This window comes from Macrosteles quadrilineatus, unplaced genomic scaffold, assembly GCF_028750875.1.
Source record: "Macrosteles quadrilineatus isolate MER2022 unplaced genomic scaffold, UCM_ALF_1.0 Scaffold_5__1_contigs__length_97177068, whole genome shotgun sequence".
NCBI lineage: Eukaryota > Metazoa > Arthropoda > Insecta > Hemiptera > Cicadellidae > Macrosteles > Macrosteles quadrilineatus.
In genome coordinates this window covers 8,743,034-8,762,761 of record NW_026542598.1, presented here as the reverse complement: position 1 = coordinate 8,762,761, position 19,728 = coordinate 8,743,034, and the positions used below count along the sequence as shown (strand labels likewise).

The window sequence follows — 19,728 nt, the reverse complement described above, 5'->3', positions numbered from 1 at the left end:
GGATAACCTGGGAGTGAACGGCGCCTGTCGCCTAGGGTTGTGGGAGGAGGGTGGCCGGTCCTGCGCTGTAACGCCGTTCTACAGAGGGATTTTATCCATCATTCGGGAAATTTATTCAAAAAGATGGGATAGAATTGGGGTTTTAGATGTATACGTCAAGAGTTGCAAAGTTACAGAAAGTTTTTAAAATAGCTAAATATTTTAAAAACTAGAAATTACAAGTCAAATAAAATTGTTTAGTTTGAAAACATTAACCTTTAAGTGTTTTAATTTCACGTGCAGTACAGTATTTTATTATTTAAATTATTTTATGCTAAGTAAATCACCTTAAACGTTTACTATAGAGTTTCAAGAATCGTAGTTTCGGTTATTAGTTACATCTTTATTTGACTTAGTTTGTTATGAAGAATACCAGTAAAAAAAAATGTTGAAACTCTTTTTTATCAGACCGAAGAAAGAAAAAGTAACATCAGTCTTCCTAAATTTAGTCTGATTATTTAAGGTTTTAGAAGAAAATTCGTTTAGTTTGAGTTTGAGCATAAGGTGTTTTTAGGTTGTGTGGTCCAAACAAATCAGCCACCTAACTGCGCTAAAACTCCTAAGCTCCTTATTACTATTTCCGGACTGCCAATTTTAAGCTAACAGATTCGCAAGGTTCGTAATTTGAAAACTAAATCTTTTCCCCTTTTATTGTGAACTGGGACCGCATATCAACAATGAAACAATGTATGTAACATTCCACGTCATATATAATCTCATCGGAGTTGACAAAGGTCGTAATGCGTTCGCACAGAATTGATTGATTGACAGACATTGATGAGAGTCGTATGGTTGTGAAGGTGGTACTGTACCACTATAGTCCCCAAATTATTCGTTCATCACATGTATGTAAATAAATAGAGCAGGGAATTGATGGAAACCATCCCTGAGTAGCATGGCATCCCATTTTCTGAAACTCTGAAGCTTTTCAACAACAGAATAAAATTGCATATTTTTCACGTTATTGCTGATGTATGGCCCTGGGACCGGAAAATGTATTGGAAATTGAATCAGTTTACTCTTCATTCTAGAATACCATGGCGCATATGCGCCTAAAATAGTTCTTGCACATTGTCCTCAACATTGGGGGTTTAAATAGATTGTAAGTTTTACTATTTTATCTATGAAGGCCCTACATTCATGTCATCACATTTGTTATATATATTATGCAAAACTCTTCCATAACTCACAGCAAACTATGGCAACAAGGTTGGCGTAACAAAGTAATACCTAATTTAGTTACATTTATATGAGTTCATTGACAGTCTAATCTTGATCAAGTGGCGTACATTTGACAAAGTAGTTACGATTAGGTATGGTTCGAAACTGAATTTTTAGTTTTCTAAGGGAACGGTCCAAACCCTGGTCTAGTTATCATCCAAAGTCTACCTTTTTTTAGATAGCATCATTAATTGACAGCTTATAGACAAATTGCATTATTTGGCTTGGAATCTAACCGGCGACCTTTAGATTTGAAGGCGAGCACTATAACGACTCTTCTACCCACACATTTACACTTGCACTATTAACCAAAATTAACCCTACTAGCTAATGGTATATCTGTAGTCTGTTAACACTTTCTGTTATCACTTTACTCAATGAGCCCAAATAGAAACATTGGGATAGTGTGGGACTTTATATACTACGTTGCGGGATGAATCGGGATTTTCACGCTAACTTGAGGGATATTTTGATCCGCTGAGTGGTAACACTCCCGCCGTCCCACCAGTCGTGTGTCGTCTGCATGGACGTAACCATGGACTATATCCGGGAGTTTGACATCCGGTTGGAGCGGGAGATGTACTACGCGGGAGAAGTTTTGGCGGGCCATGTACTCTTGGATACGGTCGAGAACTTCAAACTAAGATGTGAGTAAGAGTTTATTGTCGAAACGCACAGAATAGCGTGCAACAACTAACAATTAATAGACAGGGATAACACGACGGGAACGAGAAGTTGAGTGGAAATTATTTTTTAATTGTGTTTGGAATTTTTACGTAATTTTGCAAGGGAACGGCCCAAACCCTGGTTGTTAGATAACACCAATATTAGATGTTGAAATATGGATGTTAGGATCAGTGATTATTATTTTTAACATTAGAAAATGCGTTTTTATAAAAAATTCTACCGACTGGTGAAATTACAAATAGACATATATAAATAACAGGAAACATTTTTGTTCTGTACATGCACTCCTGAAATAACTATTCATCAAACAACTTGTCAATGTTGTTCACGATAGGTAAAAAATAACACTCTAAAATTACCATTACAGTTCTATAGAACAACGACGCACATCCATGTATATGTGTGTTTATAAAGCTGAAAATGAATATCAAATTAATCAGCCTTGACACCTTTAATATGCTATTATATATAATAATCTACTTACGTATCACGTATGCCAGTAGGTGTCAATTATTAATACTTGATATCCTGTACATGTTTCAAGCCTAAATACGGCTCATCTTCAGCAGCATTTTTCTATGTACAATTTTCACATCGAGAGATGATTGTCGACTATATACAGACCACATATACACACAAACACAGAACGTTTTAGCATGCTATTTTCATTATTTACATGTGTTTTTGTAGCGTACGCTCGTTGAGATAATACCCGACCGTGTTCGTGTTCCTCAGTAGGCCTACAAATGTCGTCCGGTCGGGTATTATCTTAACGAGCGTACGCTACAAAAACACATGTAAATAATAAAAATAGCATGCTAAAACGTTCTGTGTTTGTGTGTATATGTGGTCTGTATATAGTCGACAATCATCTCTCGATGTGAAAATTGTACATAGAAAAATGCTGCTGAAGATGAGCCGTATTTAGGCTTGAAACATGACGTACAGCATATCAAGTATTAATAATTGACACCTACTGGCATACGTGATACGTAAGTAGATTATTATCTATAATGAAAATGAATGAAAGCTAAATGAAGAATGGTGAGAGAATGTTGTTCACAAATTAATATCTTGCACGAAATTACTCGGTTATCTGATTACTCACTATAATATAAAAACAGTTGAGTAGGCTACCACAACTAGTATTATTGTTCGAATCGCGCACAAACCGTGGCAATGATGCTGTATCGATATTTTAATTTTCTCAGATTACGATGACATTACAAATTACTTACTTACTTGGCATTAAAAAAAGTTAAAATTACTTTTAATAACTATCTTAATCATTTTTAGCTGCCATGTTGTTATTAGTTTTCCGATTTCTATTTTCTTCATGTTAATTGTTTAGTTTTGTCAGTCCTGTAAAATGATACCAAAATCGACCATACTTCCTATTTGAATATTTTGAGCTACCCCCCACCCCCACTACCCCTGAGAGCAAAATTTTCAAAATTAACCATAATTATTGTAGCCTTTCATATTGAATCAGGTTGCCAAAAACTGATTTCAAATATCTTAAATTAGCTTAAAAGTTAAGGGGGGAGCAAGTTTATTTTCAGCCAACCACATGGTTATTTTGATTTGAAACGTTTTAGGGAGCCATTTTGTTATTAGTAGTCCGATTTTGGTTTTCTTTATGTTAATTGTTTAGTTTTGTCAAGGACTGAAAAATGATACCATACTCGACTATACTTGCCGTTTAAAAATTTTGAGCTACTCCCTCCCCTGCTACCCCCTAAGGGCAAAATTTTCAAAATTAGCCATCATCATTGTAGCCCCTCATAACTAAGAAGGTTGCCGCAAACCCATTAGTTGAAAAGTTAAGAGGGGTGCAAGTTACTTTTCAGCCGCCCTGTATAGTATATTTCACCATTAGGGCGTAAAGTAATTCTTTTCGCGACTCGAGCTAAGTTTTACGATCGAGGCGAAGCCGAGGTAGGAAAATCAATGAGGGTTGAAAAGACAATTTATGCCTGTGTGATGAACTATATTTTTTGTCATATTGCAACATAACGATAAGCTACAATCGACCAAATCAATAGATATATCATTTCAATACATATTGTGATTGATTCAATCAAAATGTACAACTGAGTTAAAAACTGCTGATATTTCATCCCTGGGGAATAAAAATGCTTCTTACTCCATTTGGACTAAAAAGGCTTTTTTACTCCCTAGGAGTAGATATAATAGGACAATATGACCCCACTTTCGGCGTTTTAGAGGCACTTTTAGGGCACTTTTTATAGGGGAAAAATGAGAAAAAAATGGAAGAGCTTTTTTTGGCCACTTTTTTCAAAGACCCAGCTCTCGACCTATACACCCCTATATAAATTTTCTACTTTTGTTAATACTAAAAATTACGTCTGGAATATGGCTCATTTTTTGGCCACTTTTTTAAAAGACCTGGATCTCGTCCAATACAAGCCTATATAAATGTTCAAACTCTATTAAAATTTCAAATCCACATCCATTCCCATGTATATTTTCAAAATCATGTGAGGTTTGTGCGTGAACTCGGGCATGCTTATGGCTATGCGTAAACTATGCCTGACTCAAATGAATGACTGTGAGTGTAACCTAATGACCCTAATCAAAACCAATTGTCAACATTCTCTGCCTGTCTGGCGCCAGTCTGTCTGGGGCAGGTTTAGACAATTGCCAAATATGTTTGATTGATTGACCTCAATTATTCAATTGTTCAATTTCAGTTTGTTCAATTTCCATTGTTAAGTTCTAAATTAATTTAGACAATTTTGTGGTATATAAGGGGGGCATTCTACGGAATCATCACTAACTCTTCCACCTGGATCTTCTTGTTATGGTAAGTCTTTGACATCTAAGCTAGACTAATGTAATATGTTGTCGCGTGTCGGGTCATGGGATCAATTGGTGACGTAATTGATGCTTGTAGGCTACTCATACTCTGTATTTCTTTTAACTTAGGAGTGTAGCTAATTTCCCGAGTCCATTTTTAAAAACTTAGCCGAATTGAGTCACTAAGGAACTTATAAAAATGTATATAAATCTATTTTTAAACACTTAGAGTATTTTGAACAGTCACTAAGGAACTTAAAATGTATATAAGTCTATTTTAAAAAACTTAGCCAAATTTACTCATGAGGGGGACTTTGAGTCAAAAGTTTGCACAAGTTATTATTTAAAAACTTAGCCAAACTTCACGCACTGGGGAACTTTGAGTCAAAATGTGTACAAGTTATTATTAAAAAACTTAGCCGAATTATACTCACTATATAATTTTGTCAAGTCCCTTTTAACATAGGTAACATAGTCTTCTCTATAACTAACACTCACTCTGTATATATGTAGACTCAGTATTCTGAATTGCTAAAAAGTATTTTTATTTAAGATTTTGGATTTAGTTTTGATTTAGAAAATTACAATTGCCAAATCTTATTGTATTAAATTGTTTTGAATATTAAAATTTAAAATTTTGATTTAAATTATTATTTCCCATTAATTGAAATTGTCTAAAATGTAATTTCCACCATATAGAACATGCTAACTTAGTTTTTTTAGTTACATGTCAACTGTGTGCTGCTTCTCTATCCAAAAAAGTAACTTATTTTGTTATTACTATTTTTAAGTGAGTCAAAAATATATACAAGTTATTTTTTAAAACTTAGCCAAATTCACTCACGGGGGAACTTTGAGTCAAAAGTTTGTACACGTTATTTTTTTAAAACTTAGCCAAATTTACTCACGGGGGGAACTTTGAGTCAAAAGTGTGCACAAGTTAGTATTTAAAAACTTAGCCAAACTCACTCACGGGGGGACTTTGAGTCAAAAGTGTGTACAAGTTATTATTTAAAAACATAGCCAAATTTTATGCACCGGGGGACTTTGAGTCTAAAGTGTGTACAAGTTATTATTTAAAAACTTAGCTGAATTATACTATATAATTTTGTCAAGTCCCCTTTAAAATAGGTAACACTCACTCTGTATATATGTAGACTCAGCAATCTGAATTGCTAAAAAGTATTTTTTATTTAAGATTTTGGATTTAGTTTTGATTTAGAAAATTACAATTGCCAAATCTTATTGTATGAAATTGTTTTGAATATTAAAATATAAAATTCTAATTCAAATTATTATTTCTCATTAATTGAAATTGTCAAAATGTAATTTCTACTATATAGAAGATGCCAAACTATTTTTTAATTTCATATATAAAAATGAAGACCACATGTCAACATTGTTTTGCATCGCTCTCCAAAAAAAGCAACCTGATTCGCCACTACAAGGTAATACATAAAATGAAGGTGAAACTGTGCAAAGTTTGTGATATAATCTGTGATAATAACATAGCTCTAAAATCTCATATATTACAAACTCATAAGACTTGTAATTTCTGTAAAAGAAATGTTGTTGGTCATTTTAAAAGACACATCAATTCTTGTAACAAATGTCCATATACAATGATTAAATTTGTTGGTGAATCGATTAAAACTGAACTTAAAAGTACTCTTCAGTCTTGTCCTCTACCGATAAAATGGACTTTAGTAAGGAGAATCAAATTTATAAAATATACAATAGATCAAAACGGAAAATTAGTTAATGAGAAAGAATGTATTGCAGATTTTAGAAGCCTTACTACCTTAACCATTGAGAAGAGAGATTTAAAGCCTCAAATTGAAAATGCTCTTTTAAAGATTGATGCTTCCATACACAAATATCAAGCCGAAGGCAGTGGATGGATTTATGACCATACTAAATATTGGCAGTTGCACGTTTACAAGTATAAGCCCCTAACTCCAAAGTCATATATCCCCACACCAAAAAGTATTAAATTGACAAAAGCAGTTTTAAATATAAAGAATGCTGATAATAAATGCTTCCTTTGGTCAATTTTAGCAGCTTTACATCCAAGGAATGCTAAACATGCTGAAAGGGTATCGAAATATGCACCCTATGAAAATCAGTTAAATATGACAAACATAAAGTATCCTGTTAAAATATCTGATATAGATAAATTTGAAAGACAAAATAATATAAGTGTTAATGTATTTGGAGTTGAAGACCAAAAATTTATATATCCATTAAGAAGAACCAAACTGAATAGTAATGCTCACATAGATCTATTATTATTACTACAAGGTCGTAAATCACATTACTGTTTAATTCGTGATTTTGATAGGTTAATGTTTTACTCTACGAAACAAGACCACAAGAAGTATTTTTGCAAGTTTTGTTTACAACATTTTTACACCAAAGATAAATTAGAATGTCATATAACATATTGTAAGAACTTTGATGCACAAAGAGTGGAAATGTCTAAACAAGATACATTACAATTTAAAAATTATAAATATCAACTTAAAGCCCCATTTGTGATTTATGCTGATTTTGAGTGCTTTATAAACTCCAATATACATATTCCATCGGGATTTGCATTTGTCGTAGTAAAAGATTCTAAGATTATTTCTGAAGAGTTATATAGTGGTGCAAATGTTATGGATGTGTTTTTTGAAAGATTATTTGAGACTTATGATTTTATTAAAAGTCAAATGGCGATATATATTCCCCTTGTAATGACTCCTGAGCAAGAGGCATCTTTCCAAAACTCAACACATTGTCATATTTGTGAAAAGCCTCTATATTTTGATAGGGTACGAGAACATTGTCATTCAAATGGCCAATACCGTGGAGCTGCCCACAATGATTGTAATTTAAACTATAAAGTAACAAAGAAAATACCAGTATTCTTCCATAACTTGAAAAATTACGATGGACATTTAATAATGCAACACTTGGGAAAATATAATCGTAAATTAAATTGCATAGCCAAAGATATGGAAAAGTACATTTCATTCTCTGTTGATGATTTAGTATTTTTAGATTCCTATAACTTTCTGTCCCTTCCATTATACAAATTAGCTTCCAATTTAAATACATTTAGATTTATAGACAATCCACTACTACAACGTAAAGGTGTATTTCCCTATGAATATATGACAGGACCAGATAAGTTTGCAGAGTCTCTACCTCCAATTGAAAAATTTTACAGTACTTTAACTAAAGAACATATCTCTCCCATCGAATATGAACATGCAAAACATATCTGGACCCATTTTAATATACATAATTTACAAGAATATCATGATTTATATCTTAAAACAGATGTATTGCTACTGGCTGATGTGTTTGAGACATTTAGAGACCTGTGTTTAAAGGATTACAAACTTGACCCCGTACACATGTATTCACTTCCAGGACTAACATGGGAGGCCTGTCTTAGAATGACTGGAATAAAATTACAATTATTCAAAGATATTGACATGCATTTGTTCATAGAAAGTGCAATCAGAGGAGGAGTCAGTATGATTTCAACACGTTACGCTAAAGCCAATAATAGATATATGGGCAAACATTATGATCCCAATCAAGAGAGTGTGTATTTAATTTATTTAGATTGTAACTCGCTATACTCAACAGCTATGTGTGAGACACTACCCGTGGATGGATTTTGTTGGACGAATGAGATAGACTACAAAATATACAAAAACAATCAAAATGATGAGTTTGGATATATTTTAGAAGTTGATTTAAAATATGATAAAAGCTTACACGATTTACATAATGACTATCCATTAGCACCTGAGAAAATGAATGGCAAATTAATACCTAATTTAAATGACAAAACTAAATATATTTTACATTATAAAGCATTAAAAAAATATGAGGAATTGGGTTTAGTTGCTACAAAATACCATAGAATTTTAAAATTTAGACAGTCCAAATGGCTTGCACCCTATATTAATTTTAATATTGAAAAACGCAAATGTGCTAAAAATGATTTTGAAAAAGACTTTTATAAATTGTTAAATAATAGTCTTTTTGGTCGAACAATTATGAACCAACGCAAGTTTCGTGATATATATCTCAAGGATGAGTCACTATTAACTAAATATGTCACTAATCCAAGGTTTGACTGTAGCAAAAAGTTCGATAACAATTTACATGCTATACATTTAAATAAATTAGTTGTAAAGTTTAATAAACCTATATATTTGGGAATGACCATTTTGGATATTAGTAAAGTAATAATGTATGATTTCCACTATAATTATATGTCAAAATTTAAGAATAAAAGATTTCTAATGACAGATACAGATTCTTTAATGTATTCTATAGTTACAGAGGATTTTTACAAGGAAATAGAATGTGACTTACACTATTTTGATACCTCTGGATATAGTAAAGACCATTTCTTATACTCTGATAAAAATAAAAAAGTCACAGGCAAGTTTAAAGACGAATTAGATGGTCATATTATGTATGAATATTGTGGTTTAAGACCAAAGTTATATTCTTATATTCCTCTAAAATGGTTATATGAAGAAGACAAACAAGCTTTAGAGGTAAAGAAAGCTAAAGGAGCTGATGGTGCTACAGTTAAACATCTCCTTAGACATCAACATTATTTGAACTGTCTTGCCACTGGGCAAGATTACTATGAGAATGTGACAAGAATTAAATCTACAAATCATCATCTTCAAACCTTAACTATGAATAAGAAAGTACTATCGTTTGACGATGACAAGAGGTTTATTCTGGAAGATGGTATCAATACTCTTGCACTTGGTCATTATAAAATTGATCAAACATAAATCTATATTTGCCATTATTCTTTAACCTTTCTTTGTCTATTACAAAAAAGCCATATTTAGTTTTATCCCAACATTGATGACAGAGATTTCTAAATTGGTTAAATGAAAAATCATTACCAACATGATTGTTATATACATGTTTTAAATTCAAATCATCTTGTTTAAATAATATTAGGAAATTTACATTATCACGTAAATGTTTGTGTACTTTGCTGTAAGATTGACACAAGTAAAAACAGTTTATATTTTTATGTCGACCCATTGAAAAAAATTGTGTAATATTTTGACTATTTATGTCATCAAATACAACAACTGACTGTGATTCGACATCATTTGGTGTGATTTCACAGTCAGTAAACGTGTGTAATTTCACTTCGTCACACAAACTAAATATTTCAATTATTTTTTTATATTTTTCTTGTTCTAAAGATTTAGATATTAAATATAAGTTTGTAAATTTTAATCCTTCCTTTTTCACAATTAAATTGTAAATTACAACCGTCTTCCCACTTCCACTTGGACCACAAATAACACATCGAATATTGGTAGGAAAAAGACCCAACTTCTTTGGTATATTTTCCTTAGTATGTACTATTTTAAATTTGTGTTTTTGTTGAATAAAAGACATTTTTTATATAATAAAAATGGTAAAAAATAATAAGAAAACATGTAAAAAGGGCAAAGGTTTATTCCTAAAGCCTTATAGGGGTCGAGGGTTATTGAATACTCTTATAAATAACCTTCCATTTCCACTTCACATACCATCATATCGGTACTGTGGACCTGGAACGAATATACGTGAGAATTTAGCTAAAAATGTACCTCCAAAAAATAAGCTAGACTCTTATTGTAAAGAGCATGACATATTCTACATGAATAATCCCGATACCGCTGCTCGGAACAAAGCAGACATGAGATTAGCAGACTTAGCTTGGACTAGAGTAACGGCCAAGGATGCAAATCTTGCTGAAAGAGCAGCTGCTTATGCCGTGACAAATTTGATGAAGGCAAAAGCAAAGATGGGAATGGGATTAAAATTTAATAAAAAATATGGACAACTACCAGCTGTTAGAGGCCGCAAAAGACGTGCCTCACTTCAGGGGGGTGTACCTAAAAAACGAGCTAAAAAATCTAACACCAAGAGTAAAAGAGTGCGGAATAGTTAATTTAGACAGTTCATCTGGCACACATTGGACAGCTTATCGTAAAAATAAAGATATTGTAATTTATTTTGACCCATTTGGAATCCAACCTCCAAAAGAAGTAATTAAATATTTTGAGGGACATAAAATATTCTATACAACCGATCAAATACAAGATTTAAATAGTTCTATTTGTGGAATTTTATGTTTATCATTCATAAAAAATTTTTGTTTATAAAAATGGATTCATTTACTATAACATTTTCGGGTACAGAGCCAGAGCTAAAGTCAGTGTTCTTTCCTCCCATAGAATTAAATGATGATTATGTAATTGGATTAGTAGATTTTCAAAGTTATAATTCTATATTTAATGTAAAAAAACCACTTAATACTTTAACATATTACAAAGTAGAGAAAAAAACATTACCAAAGGGAGAGATCTTAGTTGATGATTTAAACCAGTTATTAGATGGTAAACTTAAAGTTATAATACATAAGAATGGAGAAGCATTAATTAATACTAAAGTCAAACTTTTATTCAAAGGGCTTATTCCAAAATTAAATCAACTTAAAGGCAACAAATTAACCATTGAAGAAGGTGATGATGTTTTCTATTATGACCACAAAGCTCCAGTTACAATAGAAATTTCTGAAGGAACATATGAGGTGGTTGAGCTTGCAAAGGAAATTCAAAAGCAAATCCCAGACTTTTTCCTTACAGCTAATAATAAAACTATGAAAGCGACATTACTTTCTAGCCACGTGTTTGATTTTACAAAACCATGTTTAGGGTCTGTTTTATTGGGATTTAAAGGTGTTTCTACTCCTGGTGTTCAGTTTGAATCTACAAATAAAATAAACATTAATAATGTAAATGTGATTAGAGTAAAATGTAATATTGCAAACGGGTCCTATTTAAACGGAAACAAATCACACACCATACATAGCTTTTATCCAGAAGCTCCTCCTGGCTACAAAATTATTGAAGTTCCAAGAAATATTATATATTTTCCTGTAAATAAGAGAAGTTTAGATGTTGTCAGTATTACATTTGCCGATCAGCATGACAAGGCAATTGACTTTAATGGAGAAGAAACTACAATTACTTGTCATATAAAAAAGATATGAGAATTTATAAGAATTTATCTATAAGTGTACAAAATGCTAGGTTCCTACAATCAATAGGACTAAAGTTAAAATTTTCTATTAATAAAAATGGAAGATTTTCTAGACGTTACAGGGAAATCCCAATTCGACGATAGTGTGGTTAAAATTACAAATCACTCCTATGTTCCCCACAACACTTTGGCAATAAATAATTCCGATGAAATTCGAATATGTATTAATAATCAAGATTTGCTAACTCTCCCGTGTAGGAGTTATCTGTATATTAAGGGAGAAATTGAAAATCATGATAAAGGTCATTTTATAAATAATGCATTTGCATTCTTATTTGATGAAATTAGATATGAAGTCGCAGGTAAAGAAATAGACATTGTAAGAAACCCAGGAATTTCTAGTCTTATGAAAATATTGAGCTCTTACAATAAAACTACTAAATTGTCAAATGTGGCATTTGATTCTGACACGAATTTAAAAGAGTTCCATAAAAGTGGCAAGTTTAGTACTTGTTTGCCATTAGAACTGTTAATGGGTGTATTTGAGGATTTTAATAAGGTATTAGTAAATGTCAAACAAGAATTGGTGTTAAAAAGATCCAAAAATGATTTGAATTGTATATTAACAACCACTAGTGCTCCAGCCAGTGGTACTGCTGATATGATTCCTAAAATTACACTTAACTCAATTCAATGGGTGATGCCACATGTAATACCATCAGATGGGGAGAAGTTACAATTACAAAAGATGTTACTGCAAAATAAAAATTTGCAAATTGCATTTAGAAGCTTAGAGTTGCATGAACTTCCATCATATCCCAATACTACAAGACATACATGGTCAGTAAAGACATCTTCAAGTTTGGAGAAGCCTAGGTATATTATATTTGGTTTCCAAACAGCTAGGGATAATAGTGCACGAAAAAGAACTGATGAATTTGATCACTGTAAGTTAAAAAATCTCAAAGTATTTCTAAACTCTGAATATTATCCTTATAGTGATTTAAATCTCGACTTTGAAAATGGAGATGTCTCTAAAGCTTATGAGATGTTTATGAGGTTTAGAGAGACTTACTATAATACTATCCCAGATCCTATGATTAGTAGGGCTGAGTTTATGAAGAAATATCCACTAATTGTAATAGACTGTTCTAGACAGAACGAAACAGTGAAGGAAGGAATTGTTGATATTAAATTAGAGATTGAAACTGCAGAAAATGTGCCAGCAAATACATCTGCATATTGTTTGATAATACATGATAAAGTGTTTGAGTACAATCCTTTGTCAAATGAGATAAATAAAATGTAAATAAAAGATGAAAAACATTCAACAAGAATTGGTTGACTCTGCAAATCAAATACGAGAGAAATATAGAGCTTTAAAACGTGGCAAGTTTCTAGAGGCTGAAGAGAGGTTCCAAACATTCCAACCTTTAATAGAGCCATTACAAGAATTAAAAAAAATCGCCAAAACAGAGAGGCCTCGAATGGAGATTCTCCCAATGACTCCATCTAGAATACCAATAATACCAAGATTACAACCATTACAACAATCTACTCCACAGAAATTAGATTTTGGTCTTTTAGCATCAGACTATTTAGGAAATTACCTCAGTAAAAGTAGTATGACAGACACTACATATGGTATTAGACGAGAAGCAAATAAATTTTTTATTGGAAATAAGGAAGTTGATATTGCCAATGATGATGTTACAATTGCAAATAAAACCTACAAGGGGACAAAAGGTTTGTGGCAATTGTTAACTTTAAAAGAACCTGAGGATTATACTCCGGCTGATTTGCAAAATTATAAAGAAATTTTGGAAGCTACAAATGGACATTTAAAGAGTTACAAAGATGGTGCACCAATTTCAAGTAATAGACATACTAAATATCTTAATATAATTAAACCTCTTTTTAAATCTGTTGGTGAAGGTTTGAGACAAGTGACTGGTAAGAAAATAGACTATATTTATTGGGATGATCCTAATGAGCTTGTAGATAGGTTAAGACTTCTTTGGCTAAGTCGCCAAGCCGGTAACTCAGGAGTGGATAATGAAATAGATTCCATTATTGAGGAATTGAGAGAAAGTGGAATTATTTATTAAATAAAAATATGTTTATAGATAAATTTTATCGTTTATATAATCCATATAATAAGCCTGTAGAACCCAGGGCTAGTAGTGAACCTACTTTAAATTTACAAGATGATAGTTGGAATTGTTTAAACCGTAAAATTGGTAATGTTAAAGATGGGGAGTTTGTAGATGATGTATCAACTTTAGGACAGACATTAACTAAAAAAGGTGATGTCTTTTTACAAGGTAAAACTAAATATGAGTTTTTAGAATCTAAGAATAAAAAGTGGAATGCTAAAAAACAGAAAATTACTAATGTGGAAAAGGGTGAAAGTTTAGATGATGTGCCCACTTTACAACAGACTTTAATACGTAAAGATGGTAAATTTGTACAAGACAATAATAATTATGAATTTTTAGAATCAGAGAATGGTATTTGGAATGCTAAGAAACGGAAAATTACTAATGTAGAAAAGGGTGAAAGTTTAGATGATGTGCCCACTTTACAACAGACTTTAATACGAAAAGAAGATGGTAAATTTGTACAAGACGATAATAATTATGAATTTTTAGAATCAGAGAATGGTGTTTGGAATGCAAAGAAACAGAAAATTAGTAATTTGATGGAAGGTACAGATAGTAAAGATGCTGTGAATGTTTCACAAGTTCCAAAAATGGAAGCAGGCTATTGGAGTTTTAATAGTAAAAGGTTAGTACGTGTTAAACCTGCCATTGATGACACTGACTGTGTTATAAAAGAACAGACTATAACTTTTGATAAAAAAGAAAAATGTTGGGATGCCAAAAAACAATTTATAAGAAATCTACCAGAGGGGGAACATTTGGATGATATTTGTCTAATGTCACAATCTATGCGTTATGATGGATCGAAATTTGTGTATGGAGAAAAAAATTTTAATTTGATGGAATATAATCCTGATTTATTAGTTGCTGACCCCACATCTTTGAGTGGATTTAAGTATATAGATAATAGACCATATATACCAGAAAACTATGTATTTAAAAGAATGGAAGATAATCTATTGATTGGGGCTAATGGTGATGTATTTAGAGTTACAGGAAAGGATGATGTTATAAAAAATGAATGAAATTGCATACGAACTTCATAAACCTGCAAGAAAGAATTTCATTAGAAGGTCTTTCAAAGTATTAGGTATAAATGAAACCGTACAAATAGATTTAATTGATATGCAAAACTATGCTAGAGAAAATTCTGGCAATAAATATATTTTAACTTTAATAGATACATTTTCTAAAAAAGCTTATGCTGCTCCACTAAAGAATAAGACAGGGTTAGTGGTTACAGAAGCCATTAAAACCATTCTACCAAAGGGGGTTAAAAACATTCAATCTGACAATGGAAAAGAATTTTTTAATCAATATTTTAACAAACTTATGAAAAAATTAAATATTAATCACTATCACACATTTTCTACAACTAAGGCTGCAATTGTGGAGAGGTTTCAGAGAACTTTAAAGAATTGGTTATATAGGGAATTTAGTGCTCAGGGGAGTTATAAATGGTTAGATTTACTTCCAAAGTTAATTCGAAAATATAATAATAAAGTGCATAGATCTATAGGAATGAAGCCTAACCAAGTAAATGTTAAGAATAGTAAATATGTACATGAGAGGTTGACTTCTAAAGTAGAGCAAGTTAAAAAGCCAAGATATAAGGTAGGTGATAGCGTAAGGATTTCCAAGTATAAACATGTTTTTAGTAAAGGTTATACTCCAAATTGGACAGGGGAACTATTTACAATAGCAGAAGTTAAGAATACAAAGCCTGTGACTTATATCTTGAAAGATGAAAATGGCAATATAATCAGGGGAGGCTTCTATACAGAGGAGTTGTTAAAGACCAAGTATAAGGACATGTATTTGGTAGAGAAGGTAATTAGGAGAAAGGGTGATTCGTTGTATGTCAAATGGCTTGGGTTCCCAAGTAGCCAGAACTCATGGATTTCCACTAAGGATGTCCAAGGGAGCACGTCATAAGCCAAACGCACAAACCTCACATGATTTTGAAAATATACATGGGAATGGATGTGGATTTGAAATTTTAATAGAGTTTGAACATTTATATAGGCTTGTATTGGACAAGATCCAGGTCTTTTAAAAAAGTGGCCAAAAAATGAGCCATATTCCAGACGTAATTTTTAGTATTAACAAAAGTAGAAAATTTATATAGGGGTGTATAGGTCGAGAGCTGGGTCTTTGAAAAAAGTGGCCAAAAAAAGCTCTTCCATTTTTTTCTCATTTTTCCCCTATAAAAAGTGCCCTAAAAGTGCCTCTAAAACGCCGAAAGTGGGGTCATATTGTCCTATTATATCTACTCCTAGGGAGTAAAAAAACTACTTTATACTCGCAACGCATGCATTAAAAACGACCGTTTTGTATGACGAAAAATATATACACTGTATTTTTTAGTCACTTGAGAATTTTTTCAAAGGCTTGTTTTGGTACACCAGATTGTACGTATGTGTAAATAAACACTTAAGAGACAATTAGGAGAGTTTGTTATCCCTAGCCTATCAAACACAGCTTAGACTTAAGCTGAAGATAAAGCAAGTAACGGATCTTTAATGGTTGTAGTAGCCGGAATAATGTAGGCAATGTTTTGCGCATTCAACGATTTTACATTTTACATATTCTTGTCTTCCTTTGAAAACATTTTATCGTGGGGTACAGACGGTGTGGTACAGTTATTTCTTCACCTTTAAGCTAAATATTTACTGTTTTCAAACATAAACTGTAGTAGAGTATTTTTAAATATTATATCGGTACATAAAGTGTTTAAAGATTTAATATCTTACGTTGATCCATCGAAAACATATTCAGAGACTGCTGGACCTTTTGTTAACTTGAAATCTGTTTTGGTACACGTATACGTAGATTTATAGTGGCTTGACAAGTTGATTTTAAATTCTGCATGTAGACTTCGTACTTTATTCAAAATGAAAATCATTTTATATTTTGTATGCTCAATATCTGGTTGATGGTATATCTGAAGTTTAAATGTTTCTCTCTTGTTTGAGGAATAATCTTTACAATGCATGGTTTGCTCTCTAGTAATATAGCATACTTAATATACTTTTGTTTTGTAAACGTGTTTCTGATTATACGTTGTACAATTATTAGGTGAGCAATATGTCGACTTTACCTGATTCCGGAGGGGGTTTCATCTCCATCGCAGCTTGGCAAGAGATGATCCCACATATTGGCTCAGAGCTTTAAGCCGCACACTAATTAAGATGCGTTTACGGACGGTTTCATCGCATGGATTTATTAGAGGATAATGCACACAATTTCTATCCGGTAAAAAACCCAAACAATACAAAATCCAGGCAAAAGCATAACAAAACAAGTACATGGTATACAAAAAAGTCAATAAAAATTACCTTTATTCTCCTTGAAGGACTTACCCACTCAAATAAAACATTTTATTAGTATTTTTTCAAGTCCCTACCCTTTTTAATTTTAAAATTAGTTTTAGTATGATTTCATACATACTGTGCAGTATTTAACGCTTCTCGGGTCCAAATGGTAGTCTTGTTTCAATTAAATCAATTAAAAATTGTAATTGAATGCGATGGTATTTTTTCAAAGAAGTAACATTACTGTAGTGTAAGCGGACCAAACAACATTGCCCAGAAGAGGCTTAGTCTGTAGAATGAGAGGTGTTATTTCTATCAGACATGTCAGGACCAGAAGTCTGCTGGTGAAGGGCTTTACCCTGTCACTAGAACTTGTCATTGGGGATTTAAATTACGTCACCAATTTTACGTCTCAGAAACTCAATTCAAATTGTGTAAACTGTTTAATCTCCATTAACATATTGCTATTTAATGGATGTAAACATTTATTGGATTCAGAACATTTAATTGCATAGATCTAAATGTTTCTATTCTCGCTCAACCGGGGAGCGAGCTGGTATAGTGGTTAGAGCCAGGGACTTCAGTCCCTGAGGACCCGGGTTCAAATCCTTCCAAATGACCAATAGTTTTTATCTAATTGATAATGCCTTAACCCTTAGGTATAGGCTGAAGTAATGCGAAAAACAATCCCTGACTCTGACTTGTGCCTCACAATAAATCCTCCATCAGCTAACTAAGCAGGATTGGGTAGTGTATCTTGAGCAATCAGTTTATAATTACGTGTAAATATTGCTGAGCACTATTTTTTATTTTACGCTGTATGAGGTAAATTTATTTATTAGAATTGTAAGCCATGGATGAACACTATGGGAAATTACCAATATCGAGCTATAATATATAGTAAAATTCAAAATATAAAACATCCGGTTATTAATTTATATTGTGAATATGAAGTAGCAGAAAACCATGGCAATTTATTTATATCCAGCTATCAACTTGACTAAATGAACGGAAAGCGTAGCTGAAAACTTTGGTAAATTACTGAAATCGAGCTATCAACCATCCAGTGATTACCTAAATGAACGAATGTCCGGACCACCGTGGGTGGATAGCGCCATAGCAGAGTAAAGAGCTGATATTGAAAATGTGTCAAGGGCAATAAACCTTCCTCGTTTATTTGATACCGCTCGAGGGATTTCCTGGCGATATTTTCCGCTAAAATATTAAATCGTTGTGTCTAAAGCAGCTTCTGCGTTTTATACTTTCTACGACCGCTTAAACGGCGGAAATTATCAACCTTCCATCATATTTAAGCTAGGTCAATATCCTTTAGCAATTAAATAATTTGTGTAACATGATAAATCATTGTACGTTGTTTTATAATTATTTATTTTATGAACTGTTTTATGATTACTGGATGAAAAAATTTTGTGCAATCCTATAAATCCTGAAATTTCGAGTATTGTGGTTAAAAGATTTCTACATCACAAACCTGAAAATATTTCGTTAAGTACTTCAATATCTAAATATTTATATCCAAGTGGAATATTGATACGGAATAAATTCATAGGCGGAATCAGCACGAAACGCTTTTATAGAATGGTTTTAGAAAGTATACTTAAGCCTTATTAACGTTACAATAGAATCTATATACTTATTTTATTTAATTGTTGGTCAGTATATACATAAGAGATTCCATTAAACACGATGAGTCAAACGGTATTGATAGCGTAAGGCTAATTTTAGCCTAGAGGGAAAAAGACTTATTAGCAGAATTAGACTTTCAAAGAAAAACTAAAGCTAATTCCCAAACTTAACATACAGGGTAGAAGTAGAAGAACTTTAATTCTAACAAAACATTTACGCATTTAGTTGATTCCTATGCAAATGGTTAGCATTAAATTAGTCAAGACCCACCCACCCTTAAGGAAAATAAATTATTTTAATACAATGCACACGTTTCAAAGATCACATGTCGTTCGAAAATTTTATGAATGACTAATTTTTAATCTAAAAAAATAGATGTCCATTCACATTTTTTGGTCGCAAATAAAATACAGGTCAGTAAAGAAATAGATTTTTTCATATTAATCCTTTCGTAAAAATAAATAAATAATACTATGACAAACAAGTTTTCTTGGAAAAAACTTAACTAGTAATACAATAATTCAAATGCCTAAAGGGTTACAGTTAAGGTACATGTTACATTAAAATATTTAAACAGCAGAATAAGTTTGTGTGTTAGAATTTAAGATAATTTAATACTTTCCAGGGTAAACTTTATTACGAGTACTTACCGTAGGCCTACTTACACGTAATGCTCACTTTGTAGAGGTAGGCCACGTTAAGTTCCGCACTACAATTAATTCTCCCCTACTTCCTGGTTACATTGTGAAACATTGCTCCAAACT

The 19,728-nt window shown here is 32.1% G+C and overlaps 1 protein-coding gene across 1 annotated transcript in view; it reads left to right on the top strand.

Annotated features, from left to right (window-relative positions):
* Positions 1–1,780: 1,780 nt before the first annotated feature.
* The window catches only part of LOC128993788 (arrestin domain-containing protein 3-like), a 180,140-nt gene continuing 162,192 nt past the window's right edge, over positions 1,781–19,728 (top strand). The window contains exon 1 of the mRNA XM_054417797.1: positions 1,781–1,907. Within this exon, the coding sequence (XP_054273772.1) occupies positions 1,784–1,907 (124 nt within the window). The 5' untranslated portion in view covers positions 1,781–1,783. The remainder of the gene's footprint in view (positions 1,908–19,728) is intronic.